The sequence below is a fragment of the Apiospora kogelbergensis genome (genome assembly GCF_038363985.1).
Source record: "Apiospora kogelbergensis strain CBS 113332 chromosome Unknown utg000005l_segment0_segment0, whole genome shotgun sequence".
In the NCBI taxonomy this organism is placed as follows: Eukaryota; Fungi; Ascomycota; class Sordariomycetes; order Amphisphaeriales; family Apiosporaceae; genus Apiospora; species Apiospora kogelbergensis.
In genome coordinates this window covers 2,079,003-2,100,113 of record NW_027117422.1, presented here as the reverse complement: position 1 = coordinate 2,100,113, position 21,111 = coordinate 2,079,003, and the positions used below count along the sequence as shown (strand labels likewise).

The 21,111-nt window shown below is 52.7% G+C and overlaps 8 protein-coding genes across 8 annotated transcripts; 4 read left to right on the top strand and 4 right to left on the bottom strand.

The window, feature by feature from the left end:
• Nucleotides 1-1,142: 1,142 nt before the first annotated feature.
• On the bottom strand, nucleotides 1,143-2,775 carry PG998_007277 (uncharacterized protein; the record flags this gene model as incomplete). The annotated part of the gene is made up of 4 exons (XM_066874093.1): nucleotides 1,143-1,812; nucleotides 1,872-1,996; nucleotides 2,057-2,340; nucleotides 2,406-2,775. The coding sequence occupies 4 exons, from the start codon at nucleotides 2,773-2,775 to the stop codon at nucleotides 1,143-1,145; spliced, it is 1,449 nt and encodes a 482-aa protein (XP_066730038.1).
• A 787-nt stretch (nucleotides 2,776-3,562) lies between these two features.
• PG998_007276 (sterol desaturase) lies at nucleotides 3,563-5,388 on the top strand (the record flags this gene model as incomplete). Its single annotated transcript, XM_066874092.1, has 4 exons — nucleotides 3,563-3,740; nucleotides 3,797-3,947; nucleotides 4,012-5,263; nucleotides 5,353-5,388. 4 exons carry the CDS (start codon nucleotides 3,563-3,565, stop codon nucleotides 5,386-5,388), a joined length of 1,617 nt encoding a protein of 538 aa, XP_066730037.1.
• A 428-nt stretch (nucleotides 5,389-5,816) lies between these two features.
• On the bottom strand, nucleotides 5,817-7,547 carry PG998_007275 (Chk1 protein kinase; the record flags this gene model as incomplete). Its single annotated transcript, XM_066874091.1, has 3 exons — nucleotides 5,817-6,567; nucleotides 6,635-7,387; nucleotides 7,462-7,547. 3 exons carry the CDS (start codon nucleotides 7,545-7,547, stop codon nucleotides 5,817-5,819), a joined length of 1,590 nt encoding a protein of 529 aa, XP_066730036.1.
• A 958-nt stretch (nucleotides 7,548-8,505) lies between these two features.
• On the top strand, nucleotides 8,506-9,184 carry PG998_007274 (ubiquitin-conjugating enzyme E2 C; the record flags this gene model as incomplete). The annotated part of the gene is made up of 3 exons (XM_066874090.1): nucleotides 8,506-8,612; nucleotides 8,682-9,014; nucleotides 9,082-9,184. 3 exons carry the CDS (start codon nucleotides 8,506-8,508, stop codon nucleotides 9,182-9,184), a joined length of 543 nt encoding a protein of 180 aa, XP_066730035.1.
• A 788-nt stretch (nucleotides 9,185-9,972) lies between these two features.
• On the bottom strand, nucleotides 9,973-10,793 carry PG998_007273 (60S ribosomal eL31 domain-containing protein; the record flags this gene model as incomplete). Its single annotated transcript, XM_066874089.1, has 4 exons — nucleotides 9,973-10,176; nucleotides 10,295-10,369; nucleotides 10,486-10,571; nucleotides 10,652-10,793. Coding segments are annotated over 4 exons (507 nt in total), but the record flags the coding sequence as incomplete, so codon positions are not given.
• A 1,065-nt stretch (nucleotides 10,794-11,858) lies between these two features.
• Nucleotides 11,859-13,118, top strand: PG998_007272 (uncharacterized protein; the record flags this gene model as incomplete). Its single annotated transcript, XM_066874088.1, has 3 exons — nucleotides 11,859-12,052; nucleotides 12,116-12,821; nucleotides 12,882-13,118. The coding sequence occupies 3 exons, from the start codon at nucleotides 11,859-11,861 to the stop codon at nucleotides 13,116-13,118; spliced, it is 1,137 nt and encodes a 378-aa protein (XP_066730033.1).
• A 908-nt stretch (nucleotides 13,119-14,026) lies between these two features.
• Nucleotides 14,027-15,087, bottom strand: PG998_007271 (PCI domain-containing protein; the record flags this gene model as incomplete). Its single annotated transcript, XM_066874087.1, is given in 2 exon segments — nucleotides 14,027-14,867; nucleotides 14,885-15,087. 2 exon segments carry the CDS (start codon nucleotides 15,085-15,087, stop codon nucleotides 14,027-14,029), a joined length of 1,044 nt encoding a protein of 347 aa, XP_066730032.1.
• Nucleotides 15,088-17,325: 2,238 nt separating this feature from the next.
• PG998_007270 (heavy metal translocating P-type ATPase) lies at nucleotides 17,326-20,914 on the top strand (the record flags this gene model as incomplete). The annotated part of the gene is made up of 2 exons (XM_066874086.1): nucleotides 17,326-17,435; nucleotides 17,494-20,914. 2 exons carry the CDS (start codon nucleotides 17,326-17,328, stop codon nucleotides 20,912-20,914), a joined length of 3,531 nt encoding a protein of 1,176 aa, XP_066730031.1.
• Between the last annotated feature and the right edge of the window lie 197 nt (nucleotides 20,915-21,111).

Sequence of the window (21,111 nt, the reverse complement as noted above, 5' to 3'; positions counted from 1 at the left end):
CTCCTCTTCCTTCTGTGCCTGGTAAGACCGTATGTATGTATGTCAACGCCCCTTTTATTTCCAATGTCCAAAAGCAATTCCGCATTCTGTTACTCCGTACCGCCGGCACTTTTCCCATGTGCTGTTCGCCTGTTTGAAGAGGTAAGACAACTACGCCAATCGCCCTAGTTGGTCGCGTTGGCTCGCCGTCCAAGCTCCGGATCATCACACCAATGACGGGAGCTAAATGGTCAGGACCTCTCACGGAGCGTTTCGTGTGTTCCTGAACGTGTACTTGCAGCGCCCAATTATCCGATCGCTTGATCGTGTGTCCCTGTGTGTCCCTGTCGATCAGCAGTCGTGTTTGGCCACAATGCATGTGGTAGCGCCAATCCTTTTTCCCTCCATCCCCACCCTGGAGAAGCCGCGGATAAACGGGTCATTTCATTGGAGAACAAGCATATGTCGGCACAAATCGCATTGCATTTTTATGCAGAGAGCATGTTTAGTAATGGGCTCCATAGATTACTATACTGACATTACTATATCCAACTCCCGAGCCTACATTTGTTCCCACGAGCTTCGGTAAAGCCACGTGCAAGATATACATAGTATTCGTTGTTAGCAGCACACTATCTACAAAGAGCTTGAAGACATTGACTGACCTGTTATTGATTTATGAGTCGGGGTTGACCGGCCAGGTCTGCGGCATGAAGCTCAGACAAAGGCACAACATAATACATGTATTGCTTAGCCTCATCAACCGTTCAATAAAGCCGCCTCGCCTGAAGTAGGCAACTCATATGCAGCTGCCATAAATTCCTCTGGCTCCCTAGCCCAATCAATCTGGAAATGGGGACATGTCAGCAATTTCCAGCTCTGTGGCCTGAAGCGATTCTGCTGACGCCGTACCACCCAGCCACAGTCCAGAATCAGAGGCCCCTGAACACGAGGATGGCCTTATACGAGTCTTGAGTCCGTGGCTGCTTACGGATTTGACAACCCGTATTAGTACATGCTGACCTGTTCAAACCAGAAAGCCGAGCCAGTCGGAACTCAAGGCCTGGATTTGGAACAATATTTTACACGGCTTACTTCTATCTATGGAATTGGCCTCGGGATATATGAGTGACATGCAGCCTAGCTCTGGATGCCCGAAGACATTAGTTGGTGTTAAATAGTAATTCCTCCCATTTCCGCCGGAAGGATGATCCAAGGGGCGTATCTAGCCAGAGAACCACCTTCATATGAGCGAGTACGTCTTCCCAGGTGTACAACCCCAGAACAAGCGTGCTTTCTGCCGCTCGTTCTCTGAACCATTGGTACTCTGCTGTGTCGACAGACGCCACGAGGCCCACCGAGACCAGCCACAATATCAACTCATCGTATTTGCGATCCATTGCAAACATGGTTTCGAGGCCGCTCCTGAGCTGGGGCGTGATGCTGTTCAGCATTGCCGTATGGGGGAAATATGTCGGCCCGTGTATGACGAACATATAAAGAACCATGGCGTGCCGGACACATTCTGACATCACCGATGACTGAGAATACTGCCCGGTCTCGGAAGGGAGAAGCAACAGTCTATGAATGACGTAACAAGTCAAGTCATGAAGGTCAGTTGTCGATAGACCTCCGGTTTGTGACTCTCGGACGACTTGGTTTAGGCGGGCGACGATGGAGTGTATCCGAGGCTCTAAGTCAGGAGCTTGGACAGACAGGGGCTCCGGTTCTATAGGGGTACAGCGCCATTGTGATATAGGGCTAAGCCCATCTCCACAACCCTCGTCGTCCTGAGCTGGAAATTGCGGAGTGCCTGTGACTATCATACATACCCTAGGCACCAAATCACATCAGTATCCATCAACACCGAATCGGGAAGAACATTCACTTACCAAGCAACCATCCGTGCTGTGAGAGGGCTCGCGTGTTTCAACTCGTTGATCCCGCCTCTCATCTTCACCATTCGTATGATGCCGGTGATGTGTAAGTTGCTAATCTGGAAATTTCCCTTCCCGTGCTTCAAATTCAATTGCGGTCAGTTTGGCTAGACGGTAACAGGGTGCAAAGGGAGCCTTACTTCGATTGCGGCTAATGTGACAACGCTATCCATGGTTGCATCTTCAATGGCGGAAGTGGGATTTTGGACTTTCTGCCTCACCAGTGACAGAGAATCTGCCATGAGCATCTCGGAAACGGGGAAGCCTTTCTGGGCAGCCAGCTCATCATCCAGCGATGCTGTTTGCAATGACACGTGGAACAATGCAGGGTCTTCTAGAGCAACAGGCCACCATGATACGATGAACGGGTTGGAATCCGCACTGAGATCCAGTGGGTAATATTGGAAAGCAATCTTGGATAAAACTGGGAGGATGTTCAGCAGGTGTCATGGGATGACGAGTAGACAAGTATCTGTATCGCAAGCTTACAGTGATGTATCAAGCGTTGCACATGCTGCCGTGGTAGGCGGGTCCTCGGAAAGGAATCAAAGGGGTCGAGTGATGCGATGCTTGTGGGCAGTGATACTATCAGCTGTTCGGAGCTAGGCGATCCCGGGGTTCCGGACCGGACCGACAGGACGGGCACCGCCTCATGGGCGGGACCCCAATCGTGGCCGCGACCGGGGGAATCCAGCGAGCCGGTAGGCGACTGCCCATCGGGAGACGAGCTCAAGGGCTCATTTGCATAGGAACATGCAGCCTTGCGCTTGAGGCAGCGGGAACACTGCGGGGTGCGAAGGTCGCAGCTGAGCTTGGACTTGGCGCAAGCTTCGCAAGACCTTCGAAGGGTTCTTCGCATCATGAAGTGCTTTGCGTCAGCCGTTGGCAGCAGAGGCAGGATGTATGGTAGGCGCTAGCGAGCAGAGCCCCTGCCGTAGTGCTCATTTTGCTGCTGCTGCTGCTGTCATCCCTAGCAATTCGAGGTAACAAGGGTTGGAGTGGGAGGCTGAAAGAAGGAAAAAAAAAGACTGGACCTGATCAATGAACGTGTACGAAGTCAAGGGGGAATGCGTAACCCGACGAGCGAGAAAATGGCGCCTGGCTGTCAGATCAGAAGTCAGATCAGATGCAGTCACACAGGTCGTGGATGAAGAGGCGAGGCTAGACCAGAAGAGGACTAGACTCCGACGTCCTGCTGCGAGAGAAGAAAAAGGGGGGCTCGGAAGGGCAAGACGCAGACTGGGCAAATGCTCTCATCGGAGTCTAAGCCTCTTCTGGCTAGCCCCTCTGTTCCTCGAGATGTCCTCGTCGGCTTCCGTTGGCGATGCCGACTGATAACACGCTACTTCCTCAGATATGGAGGCCCGTAGCGACATTGACATGCCTCTCCGGGCTGCAAAATGGGCTGTCTAATGCCAATCCGTCTCCACCGCTTGGCGTTGATGTTGGACTTTCGATAGCACTTACATGCAAGAGACCCTGTCCAGAGGGCTGGAGCGACATACATAAAGGCTGGACGTTACACACTCTGCCTCTTCCTATCTGCTGAACGCCATGTCATAGTTCTCTGTTTGCGGATTCTGCGTGTGAATTTCTGGCGTTTGCCGTCAACAGAGAGAGCGTCTTCTTCCTATTTTGGGCCCATCATGGCTTCCGTTGTCCAGGGTGGCAGTATTCTGCCATCATCTTACACCAATGCGACTGACAACATTCCGCAAGCCGTCACAGGCCAATTGGAGAGCTTCGTTTCCAACTATGTCGCCGAGCTTGGTTTCTGGAAGATAGCACTGACTATCCTGCTAGCTTTGGCTGTGTATGATCAATGTAAGCGATTAGATGACAACACGTTATGCTTCCACAGCCGACTGACACTCCAGCAGGTAGCTACATCATACAGAAAGGCTCGATTGCTGGCCCATCCTTCAAGGTGCCCTTCATGGGGCCGTTCATACAGGCCATCCATCCGAAGTGGGAAGGCTACATACAACAATGGGCCAGTGGCCCCCTGAGCTGTGTGTCCGTCTTCCACAAGTAAGTACAACAGCCGATGCTGTCAATGTTTGATGTGCTGGTCTTAACCGAAACTCAACGGCAGGTTCGTCGTCTTGGTTTCCGAACGGGATCTTGCGCACAGAGTATTCAAGTCCCCGGGCTACCTGAAGCCCTGCATCGTGCCCATCGCCGAAGACATTATGAGCCCGAACGCCTGGGTCTTCTTGCAGGGCAAGGCGCACGTCGAGTACCGCAAAGGACTCTCGGGTCTCTTCACCAACAAAGCCATCTCGACGTACCTTCCCGTGCAGGAGGCCATCTATAGCCAGTTCTTCGCGCAGTTCGTCGCCGACAGTAAGGCCAACGGCGGCCGGCCCCGCGAGTTTATGGTCCGCTTCCGCGAGATCAACTGCGCCCTGTCCCTGCGCACCTTCTTCGGCGACTACATCTCCCAAGACGCCGTCGCCCGCATCGCCAACGACTTCTACCTCGTCACCGCCGCCCTCGAGCTCGTCAACGTCCCGCTCTCCATGTACATCCCGGGCACCAAGCCGTGGCGCGGCAAGCGCGTCGCCGATGCGTGCCAGGCTGACTTTGCTCGCTGCGCCGCCGCCTGCAAGAAGGCCATGGCGCAGCCAGGCGCGGTGCCCACCAGCGTCGTCGACCAGTGGGTTTTGCACATGATGGCTTGCGAACGGTATCGTGAGCGCGTAGCCGCGGGCGAAACCGATGTAGAGAAGCCGGCCAATCTGATCCCCGTTTTCTCCGACCAGGAGATAGGCCGCACGCTGTTCACCTTCCTATTCGCCTCGCAGGACGCCTCGAGCAGCGCCACGACCTGGCTCTTCCAGGTCCTTGCCCAGCGGCCCGAGATGCTCGACCACATCCGCACCGAGAACCTGGCGGCCAGGGGCGGCGACCGCCACAAGCCCTTCGACCTCGACATGTACCCGGAGCTGACATATACGAAGGCCGTGGTCAAGGAGCTGCTGCGCTACCGCCCGCCCGTCATCTTTGTGCCTTACCTCGCGACCAAGAAGTTCTCCATCACACCCGACTACACGGTCAGGAAGGGCGCCATGGTGGTCCCCTCGTGCTACCCGGCCCTGCACGACCCCGAGGTCTACGCGGACCCGGAGACGTTCGACCCGGAGCGCTGGATCAGCGGCGATGCCGAGTCCAAGACCAAAAACTGGCTTGTATTCGGCGCCGGCGGCCATGACTGTCTGGCGCGCACGTATGTGCCGCTGCAAATGGCGCACATGATTGGCAAGGCGGCGCTAGACCTTGATTTCGTACACCATTCCACGCCGCGTTCGGAGGAAATCCGGGTGTTTGCCACCTTGTTCCCCATGGTATGTTAATTTCTCTTCCCTATCATACGTGGCTTCATCTCTACTGTGTTTCAACCTGGTCCGCGAAAATAGAACTAACTCGCATGCAGGATGGCTGCCAGCTTGTCTTTACTAAGCGAGAGTAGAGATCAGAAGGAAAGAAGGTGGTGAAGAAAATGAAAAAGAGGGACAAGAGACGATCAACGCTAATAAGTGCCCGTGGCTATTATTCTTGAATGATGTTTGCAAACGCATGGCCCGAATTTGGAACAGGGCCTTGTCGACCTTGCTCGCCACTGGAATTGAAGTTGCCAGCGAAACACATTGGTTTGCTAATCTTCTATTTTTTACATTAAGAAGGCTACTGTATCAAACGAGAAGCGAAGTATATCTGTCTCATCATCCTTCACCATCATTACACAATCAAGCCAATGCTTCCCCGTAGCCAGAACCTGTAGCACGAGAACTCCTTACCGATGAATCTACATACATGATGAGCCAATCATACATACCCCAATGCAAGCGTACAAAACAAATGCACTCATCCCTGGTCGAGATGAGACCGGGTATCCTCCTAAGCATCCGGTTTATATACACCATCTTTGCAGAGCAGTACCACATTCTTGAAGAAACGTCGCCACTCCAACGGATCACCTTTGGTCTTCACGAAGCGTACCTCCAATAGCTCTTGCGACTCAGGCAAATAGTACTTGTCTACCATGATCTCTCCATATAGACCTTGCCGGCGCCCGTCAGCAGTCTTCACCCTTAGAGTCGTGATATGATCGTTCTGCCCAATGTATGGGGCACCCGGGGGCAGCGGCACATTCAGGTTGTGAAGGGCGTCGCTGAGCATTTGCACGAGGAGTTGGGGCGGCATGGGCGAGAAGAAGCGCGTGAATGAATGAGGAGGTACAATATCACGGAACTGTCGGGCCTTCTGGGTTAACGTTACTGCCACTCCCGGCGTCGAAGAGAATTGTGATATGGACGGCTCCTCAGCCAATGCATCAACCATACTTGGGGACTGCGTGTTCGAGTTGTAAGCGCCGGTATCCGCACGGGAGATTGGCTGAGTGAATGAAACATTGTGAGCCCCGATAGTTCGCACTTGAGGGCGTTCCCAGTCGAAGAGCACATCGTGGATAGGGGTTTCTGGCTGCGTAGCCGGTGTTTTCCAGTCAAGCAGAGGGGCTGGGTCGATATCCATAGCATCACCGGTCGTAGCCGGCTGCGAGTGTCGCTGCGAAGACGATGGTTGCTGACTGAAGTCGATGCGGAGGTTCTCAAGCATCTGGGTGGCCAAATTGAGGGGGGTCGGAAATCTGCCCGTTCTCCGCGAGGAACTTGTTGTTGCGGGTATACCACGGGTGTTGACGTATTTGCGCAAACGAGAATCGCTTCTTTGCCTCAACATTCATCATGCCGCGAAGGAGGGATTTTGCATCTGGTGGTATTCTCCCCCACAGGTTGTCGGTGGTCCGGCCATTGGTTCGCACGTACTCCTGGAACTCCCAGCTATCCTTGGTCGGCTGGTCCCATGGTGTATTGCCAACCAACAAGACGAACAGGATAACGCCGCAGGACCACATGTCTGTCAGTTCAGCTGCGTATTTTGTTATCTCGCCAGACTTCTTATCCGTCCTGCCACTGGTCAAGACCTCGGGCGCAATGTACGGTGGGCTACCGCACATGGTAGCGCTGAGCTTGTGTTGACCCTTGTACTCGAACATGGTCGCCATGCCGAAGTCAGCCAGCTTCAGATTGCCGCTCTCCGACATCAGGATGTTCTCGGGCTTGAGATCGCGATGGGCGACGCCTTTGGAATGCATGAAGCTCACTCCACTAATCAGCTGCAAAAAGTAGAGGTGAGCGATGTCCTCGGTCACCCCCACATCGGCCTCGATCTTGTCGAATAAGTCACCACCTTCGGCATACTCCATGGCAATCCATCGCCAGACCGAGTCTTCGCCAGTTGCAAACCACTCGATCACGTTGGGATGCTGTCCAATGTGTGAGTGCAGCGAAACTTCCATGGCGATCTGCTTGGCAGATATCCGGCCTTTCTGGACTGCATAGCCCTTGTGTATAAGTTTCACTGCGAAGATAGGAGTGGGTGTGTCCAGTGGAGCCGCCTTCTTGATGCTGTTTGTGAGGAGCTGGATTAGTTTGGGGATCTGGATGGTTACTACCGAGCGTCTCAAGTTGGCGATACTCACGAGGCATAAGCCCCCCGTCCGATCGTCTTGGAGATGATTCGGAAGGGCAGGTCCTTTGGCAGAGGATCGAGTTGCGACTGTAGCATGATAGCGCGTTAGTTAGCTGTTCTGGTCTCTGGTCTGTGTGCGCGGCGAGACAGCCACCCCGCTCATCGAGGAAGTCCCAAAGGGAGTGTCCTAGTGGTTCTTCAAGTAGTCGCCCTTGGGAATGGGCCTCGTCACCAAATCAGACGCGAAAACTCACCATTCTCACGGTTCGACGCGACTTGGCCGCGACCTTTTTCGATTAAGAGATTTGACTGGACCTGAACGAGCAGCGAGCCTCGACGTTTTGTTTAAGGGCGTCTGGTGCCATCACGGATTGATTGGCAGGCAGCCAAACCCCACCAAAAGCCATTTAGCATTTAGCATTTAGGCCCCCTTGCCGCTAAACCTCGCTGTCTTTAGCCCCCCTAACCCCCCCATCCCTGCTCCTCCCAGATCTTATCGCGGTTGCCATAGGCTGCACGACTTGCTGGTTGTTGACGTTCAACTGATTTGTGATTTGGAAGAGGAGGTCAGAGGTGGTTGACCAGAGAGACAACCGGTTTTCCCTGCATCTTCCCTACCACCACACATTCACACACCCACCCGCTCTGCTCCCCCAGCCTCCAATCTAACCTCAATTGCAATTCACCTGGAGTATCCGTGCTCTTAATTGTCTTATCAGGTTCGTGCAGGCATATCTTGCAAGTCGTCGATGCATGTCCAAACTTCCGAACTACTGCCTTTGCCTTGACTTTTCTGCGTACGGCTTCAAGTCTTGGACTTAGCGAGACGACTTTGCTTTCTTTCATACTGTTTCGTGCTTCAAACTAACAGCCATTTTCATTCCAGAAGACCGTATCCTCCTTTCAGCCCAGCCGCGCCCAATTGAAGCTTGCCAGATTAGACGGCTGGCTATCTTTGTCCAAACACACCTTTGTCTCTCGAACATTGGCGAACACTCCCCCTAATTCGACGAAGTCTGCACATTTCGGCGACAGCCCATACAGATCATATAAGATGGATTTTGAGTCGGAAAACAGCCAGAACTCTGCACCCGGCAGCGTCCAGGCAGCTAAGCTCGGCGGGTCGCGAAAGGGACCAGATGCCCAGAGCGTGACGAAGCGGTACGGACCTTCGCTTCAACCAAGTCGCTGACCATGAGTATGATATACTGACAATATGGTTTGTTTCAGACTTCAAACGGAGCTCATGCAACTGATGACCTCTCCGGCTCCTGGCGTGTCTGCTTTCCCCTCCGCCGATGGAAATCTGCTGTCATGGACGGCCACCATCGAGGGCCCCGACGACACACCTTATGCTGGCCTAACCTTCAAGCTCACGTTTGCGTTCCCAAACAACTACCCATATGCGCCGCCCACTGTCCTATTCAAGACGCCCATCTACCACCCCAACTTTGACTTCTCGGGCCGTATCTGCCTGGATATCCTGAAGGACAAGTGGACGGCTGCATACAACATCCAGACTGTGCTTCTGAGTCTGCAAAGTCTTCTGGGCGAACCCAACAAGTATGCTGATTATCCTTACCGGCAAAAACCTTGTTCCAAGAAATATGTCCGCTAACATGCCGAGTAGCGCCTCGCCCTTGAACGGAGAAGCCGCCGAGTTATGGGACAAGGATATGGAGGAGTTCAAGCGAAAGGTGCTCGCTCGCCACCGGGATGTTGACGATGACTAGAGAACCTGCCGAAAACGACGCTAAAGTGTTGACATTTGTACTATACCCCCAGAATCCCCAGCTCCTGCTAGAGGATACGATCATACGTGAAACATGCATAGCCGGTATTGGAGATTCGGAGTCATGCTTCTTGTATAGCGCAGTCCGCTCCTACGACAAAATCCAAGGGTGGCATTGCATTGGTACGTGGTTTTGCTTTTGATAGTTCGGACCAGAATTCCGGCGGCTTGCCTGGAATACATACAACAACAAATTACTCTGAAACAGCGCAAATGCATCTTGGACTCTTCGATGCTTTACGCACCTGCTTCTGCTCAAACAGACTTCTGCTCGCATGAAGGGATGCGGTTCGAGAAATGACGTGCAACATGCGTAGGACTGGACGGTGGTGCCCTGGGATACAGAGGGATCGGTGGCTGTAAACCATCAACCTGGCGTATGGCTGTAGTTGGTCCATTCAAGCGTCCATGATTAAACAGTGAAGGGCCCCGGTTATCCAAGGCACAGCGCAAGTGGGTATTCACATTGTCTCGAATTGATTTTGTCCTTGACCAGTGAAGCTAGAATCCATGTCATGTAAAAGAACCAGACGGAACTCCAAAACCATGCCCTTTGTGGGAGAGATAGAGAACCTCGATGTGATGATTCCATTCCACCATATATCTCGTGGTGAAATTATATCTAGCCCTCGAACCACAGCCGTTTACACACAAACAGACGCCGCCGCTCGTCAAGTCGTTCTTTTCTTCTTTCAGTCGTCATCCCCCGCGAAACCGGCAAGGCAACGCTTATTCCTCGACAACGGTCGTCACGAGACCCTTGGGGTTCTTGACGTTGACAGCCTGGACGTAGCTGTAGAGCTTCTCCTTGGCACCCTCCTCGTCGTTACGGCGGCGGCTGATGCGCACACGGATTCTGTAGGGGACACCCTTGACACCCTGCTCCCAGACCTTCTTGTTGAGCTGGGGGTCGACGCGGACATCGGAGGTACCCTATTGCCGAAGTTGTGGTTAGTAATCAGATATTTCGTCGTGTTCCGGTCGCAGGTGTAAAATGTTGCGTCGAGGGCAGCGGAACCGTATGATGAATGGCTGGGGGTTAATATCGTACCATGGTCTTGTGGGCGAAGTCCTTGATCTCCTTGATGGCCTTAGGAGCCCGCTTCTTGAAGGTAGCACCATGTAACTGGAGGAGAGAAAATTCCGTCAGCAAATCGTGTCGCGTTTCCAAATTTCCCAGCCCTTTCTTCCGAATAGCCAGAGACGATGTTCCCCCTCCCGAATCCCTCAAGGTAGACGTACTCTCTTGTGCAGGTGGATGGTGTACTCGCGAGCGACAACCTGCTCGAGGGCTCCCTTGCCCGAAGACTTCTTTCCGGACGACATTTCTGTAATTTGGTGGTCAGACTGAGTTCGGAGTTTGACCTTTGCTGAAGAATAGCAGTTCGTTGGTAGCGATTGCGCTTACTGTTTGATGTGTTGACCTGTGGGTGGTTAGGCGAAATGGGTTGTCGTGTCGGGCTACGTCGTGTGTTCTCACAGAATTGCGGTAGTCCAGAAGTCCCGATTGAGAATATTTCCTGCTTGCACTGGGAAAATTGTCGGATGGGCTTGTGGGTTGAGAGGGCAAGAACGTTGGCCAATGAAAGGGCCGGAAGTGGGGGGATAACAAAGAAGTGGCTGTGGTGGCTGTCTGGGGCTCAGCGATAATGTCTGGTGTGGCTAGTGTACATCAATACATATGTAGAGTAGAGCTTGGAAGAGAGCAGTCGGTGGGTCACCTGACGCCCGGACCAAATGCCAGCCTTTTAGCGCACGGAGAATGAGAAGACTGGCTGACTTGACTGGCTAGCTGGCCAGAACTGGCTTCTGGCTCTCTCTAGGTACACCAAACACACACGCTGCACGCTGCACGCTGCACAACGCTGTGCAACTCTTACGAAAAGAGGAAGAAAAAGTCTTGGCCGAAGTTCACAGTCTAAAGTCCCGCTCTCAGGCTCCATCCGGGTCAAGCAGGTACACTTTCTGCTTCTACTTTCCCAGTCCAACCCCATCAATCGCCTGCCAATCGTGCTACAGCTCACCATAGCGACACCCACTCCTACTCGGCTGCGCCCCATTCCTGTCTTAGAGCGCAGAGACAAGAGCGTGTTACCAATTTCCGACCCGGGCGTGACGTTAATCTCAATTTTGTCCTATCAAAGTCGCCCGTAACGCCTCGTACCTGTCAATCGACTTAACCTATTGACAAGCCCGAACACTACCTCCCAAAGGTTTCGAGCCAACCTTATGGTCAATGGTTGCGCATTTCAATCAAGTCACAACTGCCGTCATCACGACTCCCTGGCGACAACTGGCTTATTTGCTACTGCCATTCGACTCAATTCATTCATTCATTTGCCAACAGACATCTATCTACCTTGTCCGACCGGTTTTCTCTCTCAAGGGCTGTTAGATCCACATTCCTTCGCCCAGCAACCACGCGACAAATCATCACCCAATATCGACTCGGGCAGCCCAGATTGCGAAAACAGCTTCCCGCCCAGGGAGAGCTGCAGAGTTAAACCTCGCCCACACTCGTTCACCCTCAAACCTACCGCGACTCATTGGAGTCCGCCCGACTGCGAACCACCATTTTGAAGTCTGAATTATTTCATACCGATACAACAGCCAAGATGGCCTACTCCGGCCATGAACCGCCGAACAACTTTTCGAGGAGCACCCCGTCGCCTATTCCTGACATGACGAGGAATCGATTGCCGACTCTCTTTGAGGTGCTGAGTCGCCGCACTCATCCTCCGGTCGACCTATTCTCTTTCTACATTTACATGCGCGACCAACAACGATCGGTCGACTACCTTGACTTCTGGTAAATTCAATCCTGTAGATTGAGGCGACGATGGGATGAAGGTTGCTGACAATCAAACTATAGGCTCGATGTTGCACAACACATGTCTCTCTGCCGCCACTATGTCCGTGAACTTAGAAGATCCGTTCTAGTTGGCACCCCCGACGGAGAGAGAAGTGGATCAAAACGGTCATCTGCGGTATTGGAAGCTATGGGCGAGATGCGCGATGGTCCAGCAGGTCCTTCACACTATTCGACTGAGAAGGAGAAGGAGCAGAATGCGCAAATGTCGGCATACCTGCGGGAGGATCAACCTATGACACCCGGCATGCAGCACCAAGATTCTCCGGCGAGCAGCCAAGAACGTCGAGCTCGTGCTAGTAGCCATCTCAGCACTCCGCGTGGGCTGACAACCGACTCGAATTCACCAGCCCATGCCGTGGCTAGGGAGGATATCCGGGCCAGCGCAGAAAAGATTCTGTATACATTCCTACTTCCGGGTGCCGAACGTGAGATCACCCTCCCTGGCTCCATCACCCAGGACATTACGACCGCAATCGAGCAGGATGGACGGGATGACCCTGAGGTCTTTGACGTCGCTAAGGATTATGTCTTCCAGGCCATGGAGCGTGACGCCTTCCCTGGATTCCTGCGTGCCCGTGCTTTGGGTAACCTGATTCCGCCCACCATTATAGCACGATTGATTACTGGTCTCATTGCTATGTTCGGTGCCTTCTGGACTGCGTTCGTTCTCATCTTCCTGAACATGTCCAGGCAAACTCGATGCTGGGTATGTATTGCATTACGAACGAGTCCTGTTATTTGGCCTATCAATACTAAAACTTTTCAGGTCATCTTGCCTTTCACCGTAGGAGTATACCTCCTAGCCTCGTACCAGTATTCCCTTGACCCAATTATGGGTCTCATCGGTTTCTCCGAGTACACGCCATTCAACTTCTCTCGCATCACAGAGCCGTACGTACGCAAACTCATCGTCAAACGGTCGATGATGGTGCTCGGCATCACAATGCTCATAGATGCCGCACTTTGTGTGCTGTTCATCCTCGTGCCAGGAAAGAGGTTATAGGGGCATTTCCTGCAGTGTCCTGTTTCCTTTCTAAGGATATTTAATCACTCACGACGTTACGATTCTTTTTCTTACATGGTTGTATTCTGTATTCTCACCATCATCAGCCGGCGTGCGTGTATTCTGAATAATACCTTTCTCTTCGTTACCCTCCAACCTCTGACTGGTGTTAACGGTGGTGAATAACTCTAAAAATGGAGATAGGGAAGTGACAGAGGCGAAAATGGCGTTTGTGTTTGAAACACAACAATGTGTTATTAGGTGTTTATTTTGGTCCATATCCATTCCTGAACTTGACGTTCACCTTGCGGTTTTCTTATTTTCCGTTCCTCAATTCAATATTGGATTATTTGCAAGCAAAAAACAAAGGCAAGGAGGAGAGGGTTCTTGCGACTGACAAGTGAATAGTTCAAGAAGAGAAGTGCCGAGGGGGTTGAGCATCTGGTTGTGGCATGTAGAGATTATATCCCCATCTTGAAGTTAGATAGTCACCAGTCAAACACGATATCTGTCACCCAATTCGGTTTAGAAGTGTACGTGACTTTGAAGAATGGACACGCGAGGCCGATTCTGGCTTTAAGATTCGTATCATTTATGATATCTTTTCCTTGCCCTTGGATGATCAAATAGTCAACTCTGAGGCGGGGCCTACGCTCCTCAACATGCAACGATACAATGGGATAGGCTTTCTTGGTGGCAGACTATAAGCCAGAGCTGGTCTTCGAGCATATACTGTATATACGTGTGCGCAGTTCACATACAATGGTATGTTGCCATGCTACCTATCAGCGTGACTAATACCCGATGAACCAAAACGAAAAGCAGTGAGATATCATGTGCTTCATTGGGGGATTATGATGCTTCCCCTACTCGACATAATTCTATGATGCCCTGCGGACATGTCTGCTCTAACGTCCAGCCAATCCACCTCTATGTTGGCCATGCTTCGTGTTGCCGGAGTCAGGTCGTGAGTATGCCAGTTGATTTACCAATCCGACTCGAGAGGTCCATCCCCAAAGTCTGTTAGATTTTCCTTCTGCTGGCTCGCTTCTTGCCAGCAGCACCCCCTCAAAACCTTCGTTGAATTCTTGGTTATCGTCCAGGTCCATTGCCTCGTCATCGTCAGCCTCAACCTCTATACTATTCCCGCCCCTGTCCCGCTTACCAAATCGTCCACTGCGCATGCCAGCAACAGCACGGCTTATCATGTTCGTCTGCCCGCGACCGTGGGCACCCTTGTCGAGCTTTTCGTCTGATATCAGCTCTTCCGTTTTGCTTGCCCATGCCTGCTTTTCGCTATGCTTTTGGGCGGCAATGTCCTTGATGGCGGTGATCTGCGTCTCGAGTCCATCCAAGGTCATGGTGCAGCGATTGGACCACTCCTGGAGACTGGCCAGCATCGCGGGGATCGAGTTGGGAGCCAGGTCGCGAAGAGGCGAGACGGCGGATACATGGACGACCTGGTTGTGAGGGTCAAGTTGGGCTGTGATTAGATCGGCGTAGACGGCGCTGATAACCAGGTCCTCCAGAGCACGAGCATCACTCAGCTCCAGAGCTGATTGTAAAGAGGCATAGCTCAAGTTGTGGGGGTTCTTGGCAAGGGTCAACAGGGAAAGCTGGCGCAACTTCAAGGTCTGCTGCTCATTAAGGCTGGGGAGGTTCGCGGTGTTGCGGTAATCGGAGTAGGTGCCGTACGAGAATATCTCCAGCAGGGTATAGTATGGGGCATATTCTGGCGCCTGGGGAGGGCTTGAATCTGGGGTGACTGCAACAATTCTGCGAAGACGTAAGTGTTGGGGGTCGAGGTAGCTCTCGTGACGAGATCGGCGGCGGCGCGGGGCGAGGTTGCTGACTTGGTTAGAGCCAGGAAAGGCTGGATGTTGGATGAATTAATTAACGGGTTGACCCGACTTTCGTTCGAGGACATCTTACTAACCTCCAACGCATTCAAGGCTTTTACCTGGGCCATGATGGAAAGTGTGTCGAGTGGTAGCCTTGCGGACGGTGAGGTCAGAGACAACAAGCTCAAGTTGCAACAGCCTCGTCGTTCACGGTTGGAGGGGCCAAGGCGACTGGCTTGACGTCTTCCTCCCTCTTGGCACGCTTACCAAGTCCGGTATTTGCAGATCCAAAAGTTCGGATGATCTCGGGGTCGAAATCCACATGCAACACGGAGGTGGAAGGGAAAAAACGAGACCTCGCGAGCGTTGCTAATTTCCGGCAGTGTGGTTGGAATGTTTCTTTGGTAGCGTAGAATTGGTTGGTGTTTGGTCCCTTGTATCATAATCGTATCACTGTTGTTTGAGGTCCCAGGCAAGCGCAGGCAACCAACCCACCTGCCGGTTCAAAGCCCAGAGTCCACTAGACTACAAGAGGCCTAGACCGGTAGAGGGGCAGCATTGGTGGGGAAGACGAATGGGGCAAGCAGAGCAGCAAGAGCAAGCAGAAAACAAGGAGGGCCAGCAGAGCAAGGAGAGCAAGGAGATTGATATGCTAATAATACCTAATGCACCCCTCTTTTCCAAGCAGAGGACGGACACCTGCCCCTTTTGAGTCTGGTATGGAAATGCCATCAAGCCGTTCTTGCAGTTGATCATGGCTTGGGCAGAACAAGAACATATCAAGCATGCACTTCTCATCAGCAGCACCTGCCGCCACATACGTCTGATACCACTACACAAGCTTCGCGATTGGCACTTCAGCTTTCAAGTCTTTTCAGTGGCTCCTCGGCTCGTATTGGGTATCGAATCCTGGCGCCTAAGATTTTAGCTTGCTGAGGCTGGAACCGTTTCGTAGTAGATTTTGACTTGAAGTCTAGGCGAAACAATCCCCAGAGAGGCCTGTCTGCCAGAAATCGAAACAGGCCCGAGGCGAACTGGGATCTGGGCTTTGAATCTCGACTTCTACCCCGTAGATTTTTTTCGGTGTTATTAGAAATGTACCCAAAGAAGTATCAATGGAACATCGCCTGGTAGATGCCCGTTATGCTTGTCATACGGATAATCAATCGTGGACGTTGTGCAGGTGTCAAGTGTCTATTCAACGTACGGTAGATCAACGGTGGTTGTTTGTCGTGCATCAAAAAAAGTCCGGCTTGATTTCCGACAGGAACATTGGCATCGTCAAAAGCTTCTCGTTTCATCAAGTCCTGGCCCGGCTCTGTGTGCAGATTGCTTTCCCAGGTGCCAGGCCTAGCTTTAGCTCCCTTACCATCGCTTTCTAAGCCCAAGCATCTATGTAGGTTATCTATGGTTGCATCCATGGTGCGAGTCATTCAACCTGAAATGGGACGTTGGTGAGATCCTGGGGTGGGTATGGCTCGTGGTGCTTCAATCAAAGTCGACAATAAATGTGACGGCCAGTTGCGACCTGCGCAAGTTAGCTTCGGCATATCGCCCGCCGCTACCGCATGTGTGCTCATGTGCGCCCGAGTGAACACGAGCCCCCTCGTTTCCCAGGACAGAGACAAAGGCCAGAGGTGTCTTGGACCGCGCAGGAATAATAAAGAAGCTTTGATTGCTTTTATGGGCATCAATCTTATTCATAATCGTACCGAAATATTGCTCGCAAATCAACGCACCCATACACACACACACAGGTCAATGTCACTGTGGCGATTCAAAGATCCAAGAATCTTTATCTCGCATTCAGCGACTTGACGGAGCCTCAGGACGGAGGACAGGACCGCCACTACGCAATACGCTGTGTCTACGGGGGTGCATTAAAGACCCTGGTCCTGGTTCCGTGGACGATCCTGGTTCATTGTTCCAGCAAATACTCCGTAGTATCCGCACGGTCCGCCAAATACGGAGTATTCGAGAAGAGATTCAAAGTTGAACAAAGTTGAGCTTGCATTTTCGCAAGGGTCTTCTTCCCCCCGAGGCTGCGTGGCTGCTGACGGAAACTCCTACATAATCGCATCCCGCCAAAAACCAACATCCATTTCTCTCCTTGGTCAGCAACCCTACATAAGCTGATCATAGCCATCCTTTCATTTATCCTCTTGCGCCTGCTTTTCCCCCGGAGCTGGACTTCTGATGATCGACTCAGCCAAGTCCCTATACCCAACCGCTTGTTATTGCGTCCCTTCAAGAGATTATACCATGCCGGCCTCATTATAGTCGACCTGCGACCTTTTTCTATTTAATACCGTGACCTTGTCGCTAACTACCCAATTGATACGCGCATTCTTCCAGCAATCTGCGCCATGGCTCCCACACATATCATGGTCCCGCCGAAGGGCCCGATGCAGTCATCTTTACAAACGCCCAAGACAGCCTCCTGGGCGACTACGACTCTGAGAGTCGGTGGAATGACGTGAGTAGCATTGCGCATATATGCGCGTTTTCAATGGGGACTTACTGACAGCTCGAAGATGTGGTGCTTGCACCTCCGCTGTTGAAGCTGGCTTCAAGGGCGTCGATGGCGTGGGAAATGTGTCCGTCAGTCTGGTCATGGAAAGGGCGGTAGTGATGCACGACCCCGAGCGCATCTCGGCCGAAGACATATCCGAGATTATTGAGGACCGTGGCTTCGAAGCCGAGGTTCTTTCGACCGACCTGCCTTCGCCCGCCTTCAGGCCATTCGACAAACTGTTCGACGCCGATGACGATGAGCCGACCACAACAGTGACGACGATAGCTGTGGAGGGTATGACATGTGGTGCCTGCACGTCCGCCGTCGAGGGCGGCTTTGCTGATGTCACTGGCGTCAAGCACTTCAGCATCTCGTTGTTGTCCGAAAGAGCTGTAATCGAACACGATGCGACTCTCCTGCCCGCCGAAAAGATTGTTGAAATCATTGAGGACCGAGGCTTCGGGGCGACCCTGATCGACAGCGAAGAACAGAAGCCAACAAGAAGCTTGGACTCGGACGGCGAAGTAAAACGGCCGTCGTCTGCCACGACCACCATTGCCATCGAGGGCATGACATGTGGTGCCTGTACATCAGCGGTGGAGGGCGGATTCAGCGGAGTCGACGGTGTCCTCAGGTTCAATATCAGCCTGCTCGCCGAACGGGCGGTTATTACTCACGTTCCATCGAAGCTATCTGCTGAGAAGATCGCAGAGATTATCGAAGATCGCGGTTTCGGGGCAACAGTTTTGTCCACGGTTTTTGATACCGGTGACCACAGCGGCAGCTCATCCACTGCCCAATTCAAGGTCTATGGCAGTCCAGACGCCGCTGCTGCTAAAGGGATCGAAGAATCCTTGTTGGCACTTCCCGGCGTAAACACGGCACGCCTGAGTCTTGCCACTTCTCGTCTCACAGTCACGCACCAGCCCACTGTGACTGGACTGAGACAAATCGTTGATACCGTGGAACAATCGGGATATAATGCACTGGTTGCCGACAGCGATGATAACAACGCTCAACTCGAGTCTTTGGCTAAAACTCGTGAGATCCAAGAATGGCGCCGAGCATTCAAGGTTTCCCTTACTTTCGCCATTCCTGTCTTCTTCATTAATATGATCTTCCCCATGATGATACCTGCACTTGATTTCGGCGGCCTACAACTTCTGAATGGCTTGTTCCTTGGCGACATCATTTGCCTGGGTCTCACGATACCAATTCAGTTCGGCATTGGAAAGCGTTTCTACGTTTCGGCTTGGAAGTCTATTAAGCATGGTTCTCCCACGATGGACGTTCTAGTCGTGCTAGGTACCTCGTCGGCATTCTTTTTCAGTGTAATGGCAATGTGCGTCTCCTTTATGTTTGCTCCCCACAGCCGTCCGAGCACTATCTTCGACACGAGCACAATGCTCATTACTTTCATCACTCTTGGTCGATATCTTGAGAACAACGCAAAGGGACAGACATCCAAAGCTCTTTCACGGCTTATGTCACTTGCTCCTTCCATGGCTACCATTTACGCGGATCCTATTGCTGCTGAGAAGGCGGCTGAAGGGTGGGACAACGTGCAAGCTTCAGGGGCGCCCAAAACTCCCATTGTGGACGGCAATGCAGCGGAGGAGAAGGTCATTCCCACTGAGCTCATTCAGGTTGGCGATGTTGTTGTCATACGACCTGGTGACAAGATTCCTGCCGATGGCCTGATCGTCCGTGGGGAAACCTACGTTGATGAGAGCATGGTAACCGGCGAAGCCATTCCCGTTAACAAGAAGAAAGGAAGTCATCTTATCGGTGGAACGGTCAACGGCCATGGACGTGTCGACTTCCGAGTCACGCGGGCTGGTCGCGATACTCAGCTCAGCCAGATCGTCAAGCTTGTGCAGGACGCCCAAACTACAAGAGCGCCGATCCAGAGGCTTGCAGATACACTTGCAGGTTACTTCATTCCCACTATTCTCATCCTCGGTCTGTTGACCTTTATCGTGTGGATGGTTTTGAGTCATGTTCTCACGAACCCTCCAAAGATCTTCCTACAAGAGCAGAGCGGAGGCCGACTATTTGTTTGCGTTAAGCTGTGCATATCTGTCATTGTTTTCGCCTGCCCCTGTGCACTGGGCCTGGCCACACCCACGGCAGTCATGGTTGGAACTGGAGTTGGCGCAGAGAACGGTATCTTGGTCAAAGGCGGCGCTGCTCTCGAGACTACTACCAAAATCACGCAGGTAGTTCTCGACAAGACGGGCACCATTACTTACGGTAAGATGAGTGTCGCCACTGCCAAGCTGACTTCCCTTTGGCAAGGCAACGACTGGCGCCGACGCCTCTGGTGGACGATTGTCGGCCTTGCTGAGATGGGAAGTGAACATCCTGTTGGTAAAGCCGTGCTCGCGGCTGCGCGAAACGAAATCGGTATCGACATGGAAAGCGCCATTGACGGCAGCATTGGCGACTTTGAAGCGGCAGTTGGTAGAGGCATCAGCGCCACTGTCGAGCCGGCCACCAGCGGTCAGCGGACCCGCTACAAGGTGCTGGTGGGTAATGTACGCTTCCTTCGGGAGAACAAGGTGGAAGTATCTGATGACGACATCGAGGCATCCGAGGAAATCAACTCCAAGGCAAACAAGTCCAAGGCGTCCACATCTGCCGGTACTACGAACATTTTCATCGCCATCGACGGGAAATATGCTGGGCACTTGTGCCTTGCCGATACTATCAAGGAGGGCGCTGCAGCGGCCATCGACGTTCTTCACCGGATGGGTATCCGAACCGCGATCGTTACTGGTGACCAGCGATCTACTGCTTTGGCGGTTGCTTCGCTGGTAGGAATCGCCGAGGATGACGTCTACGCTGGCGTGTCCCCCGACCAGAAGCAGGAAATCGTGCGCCAACTTCAAGCCCAAGGCCAATGTGTCGCTATGGTTGGTGATGGGATCAACGATTCCCCAGCTCTTGCCACGGCCGACGTTGGTATCGCCATGTCCAGTGGTACGGATGTCGCCATGGAAGCGGCCGATGTTGTTCTGATGCGACCTAACGACTTGATGGATATCCCTGCGGCTCTGCATCTCGCTCGCACGATCTTCATGCGTATCAAGATGAACTTGCTGTGGGCCTGTATGTACAACATTGTGGGGCTCCCCTTTGCCATGGGCATTTTCCTGCCGCTCGGGTTCCATCTTCACCCCATGGCTGCCGGTGCCGCGATGGCTTGCAGTAGTGTCAGCGTTGTGGTCAGTTCGCTCCTGCTCCGGTTCTGGAAGCGACCTGGGTGGATGGACGAGGCGCTCCTTGCGGAGAAGGGCGGCATCAAGAGACGCGGGCCTTGGGGGCTGGACGGCATCTTGACCAGGGTTCAAGGTGTCGCCAGCAGCGTCCTTCGGAGAGGGCCCAAGAAGGACGAAGGGTATGTGCCACTCGCTACTTTGGATAGGCAAGACGTATAGGGTTTTCCACGGAACAGTACATAATTATTTTCCTTTGCACATAGCTTGGAGTATGCTGGAGATCCACCCCATGGGTGAACCCAGCCGTTTTGTGAATAGGGTTATGCCGTTGCGAGTGGTTCCAGTTGGCTTGTCTATTTATGATATCAAATATACTTCTCTTCCATTGTTATATGATTCTTCACGAGGCTTGGAGA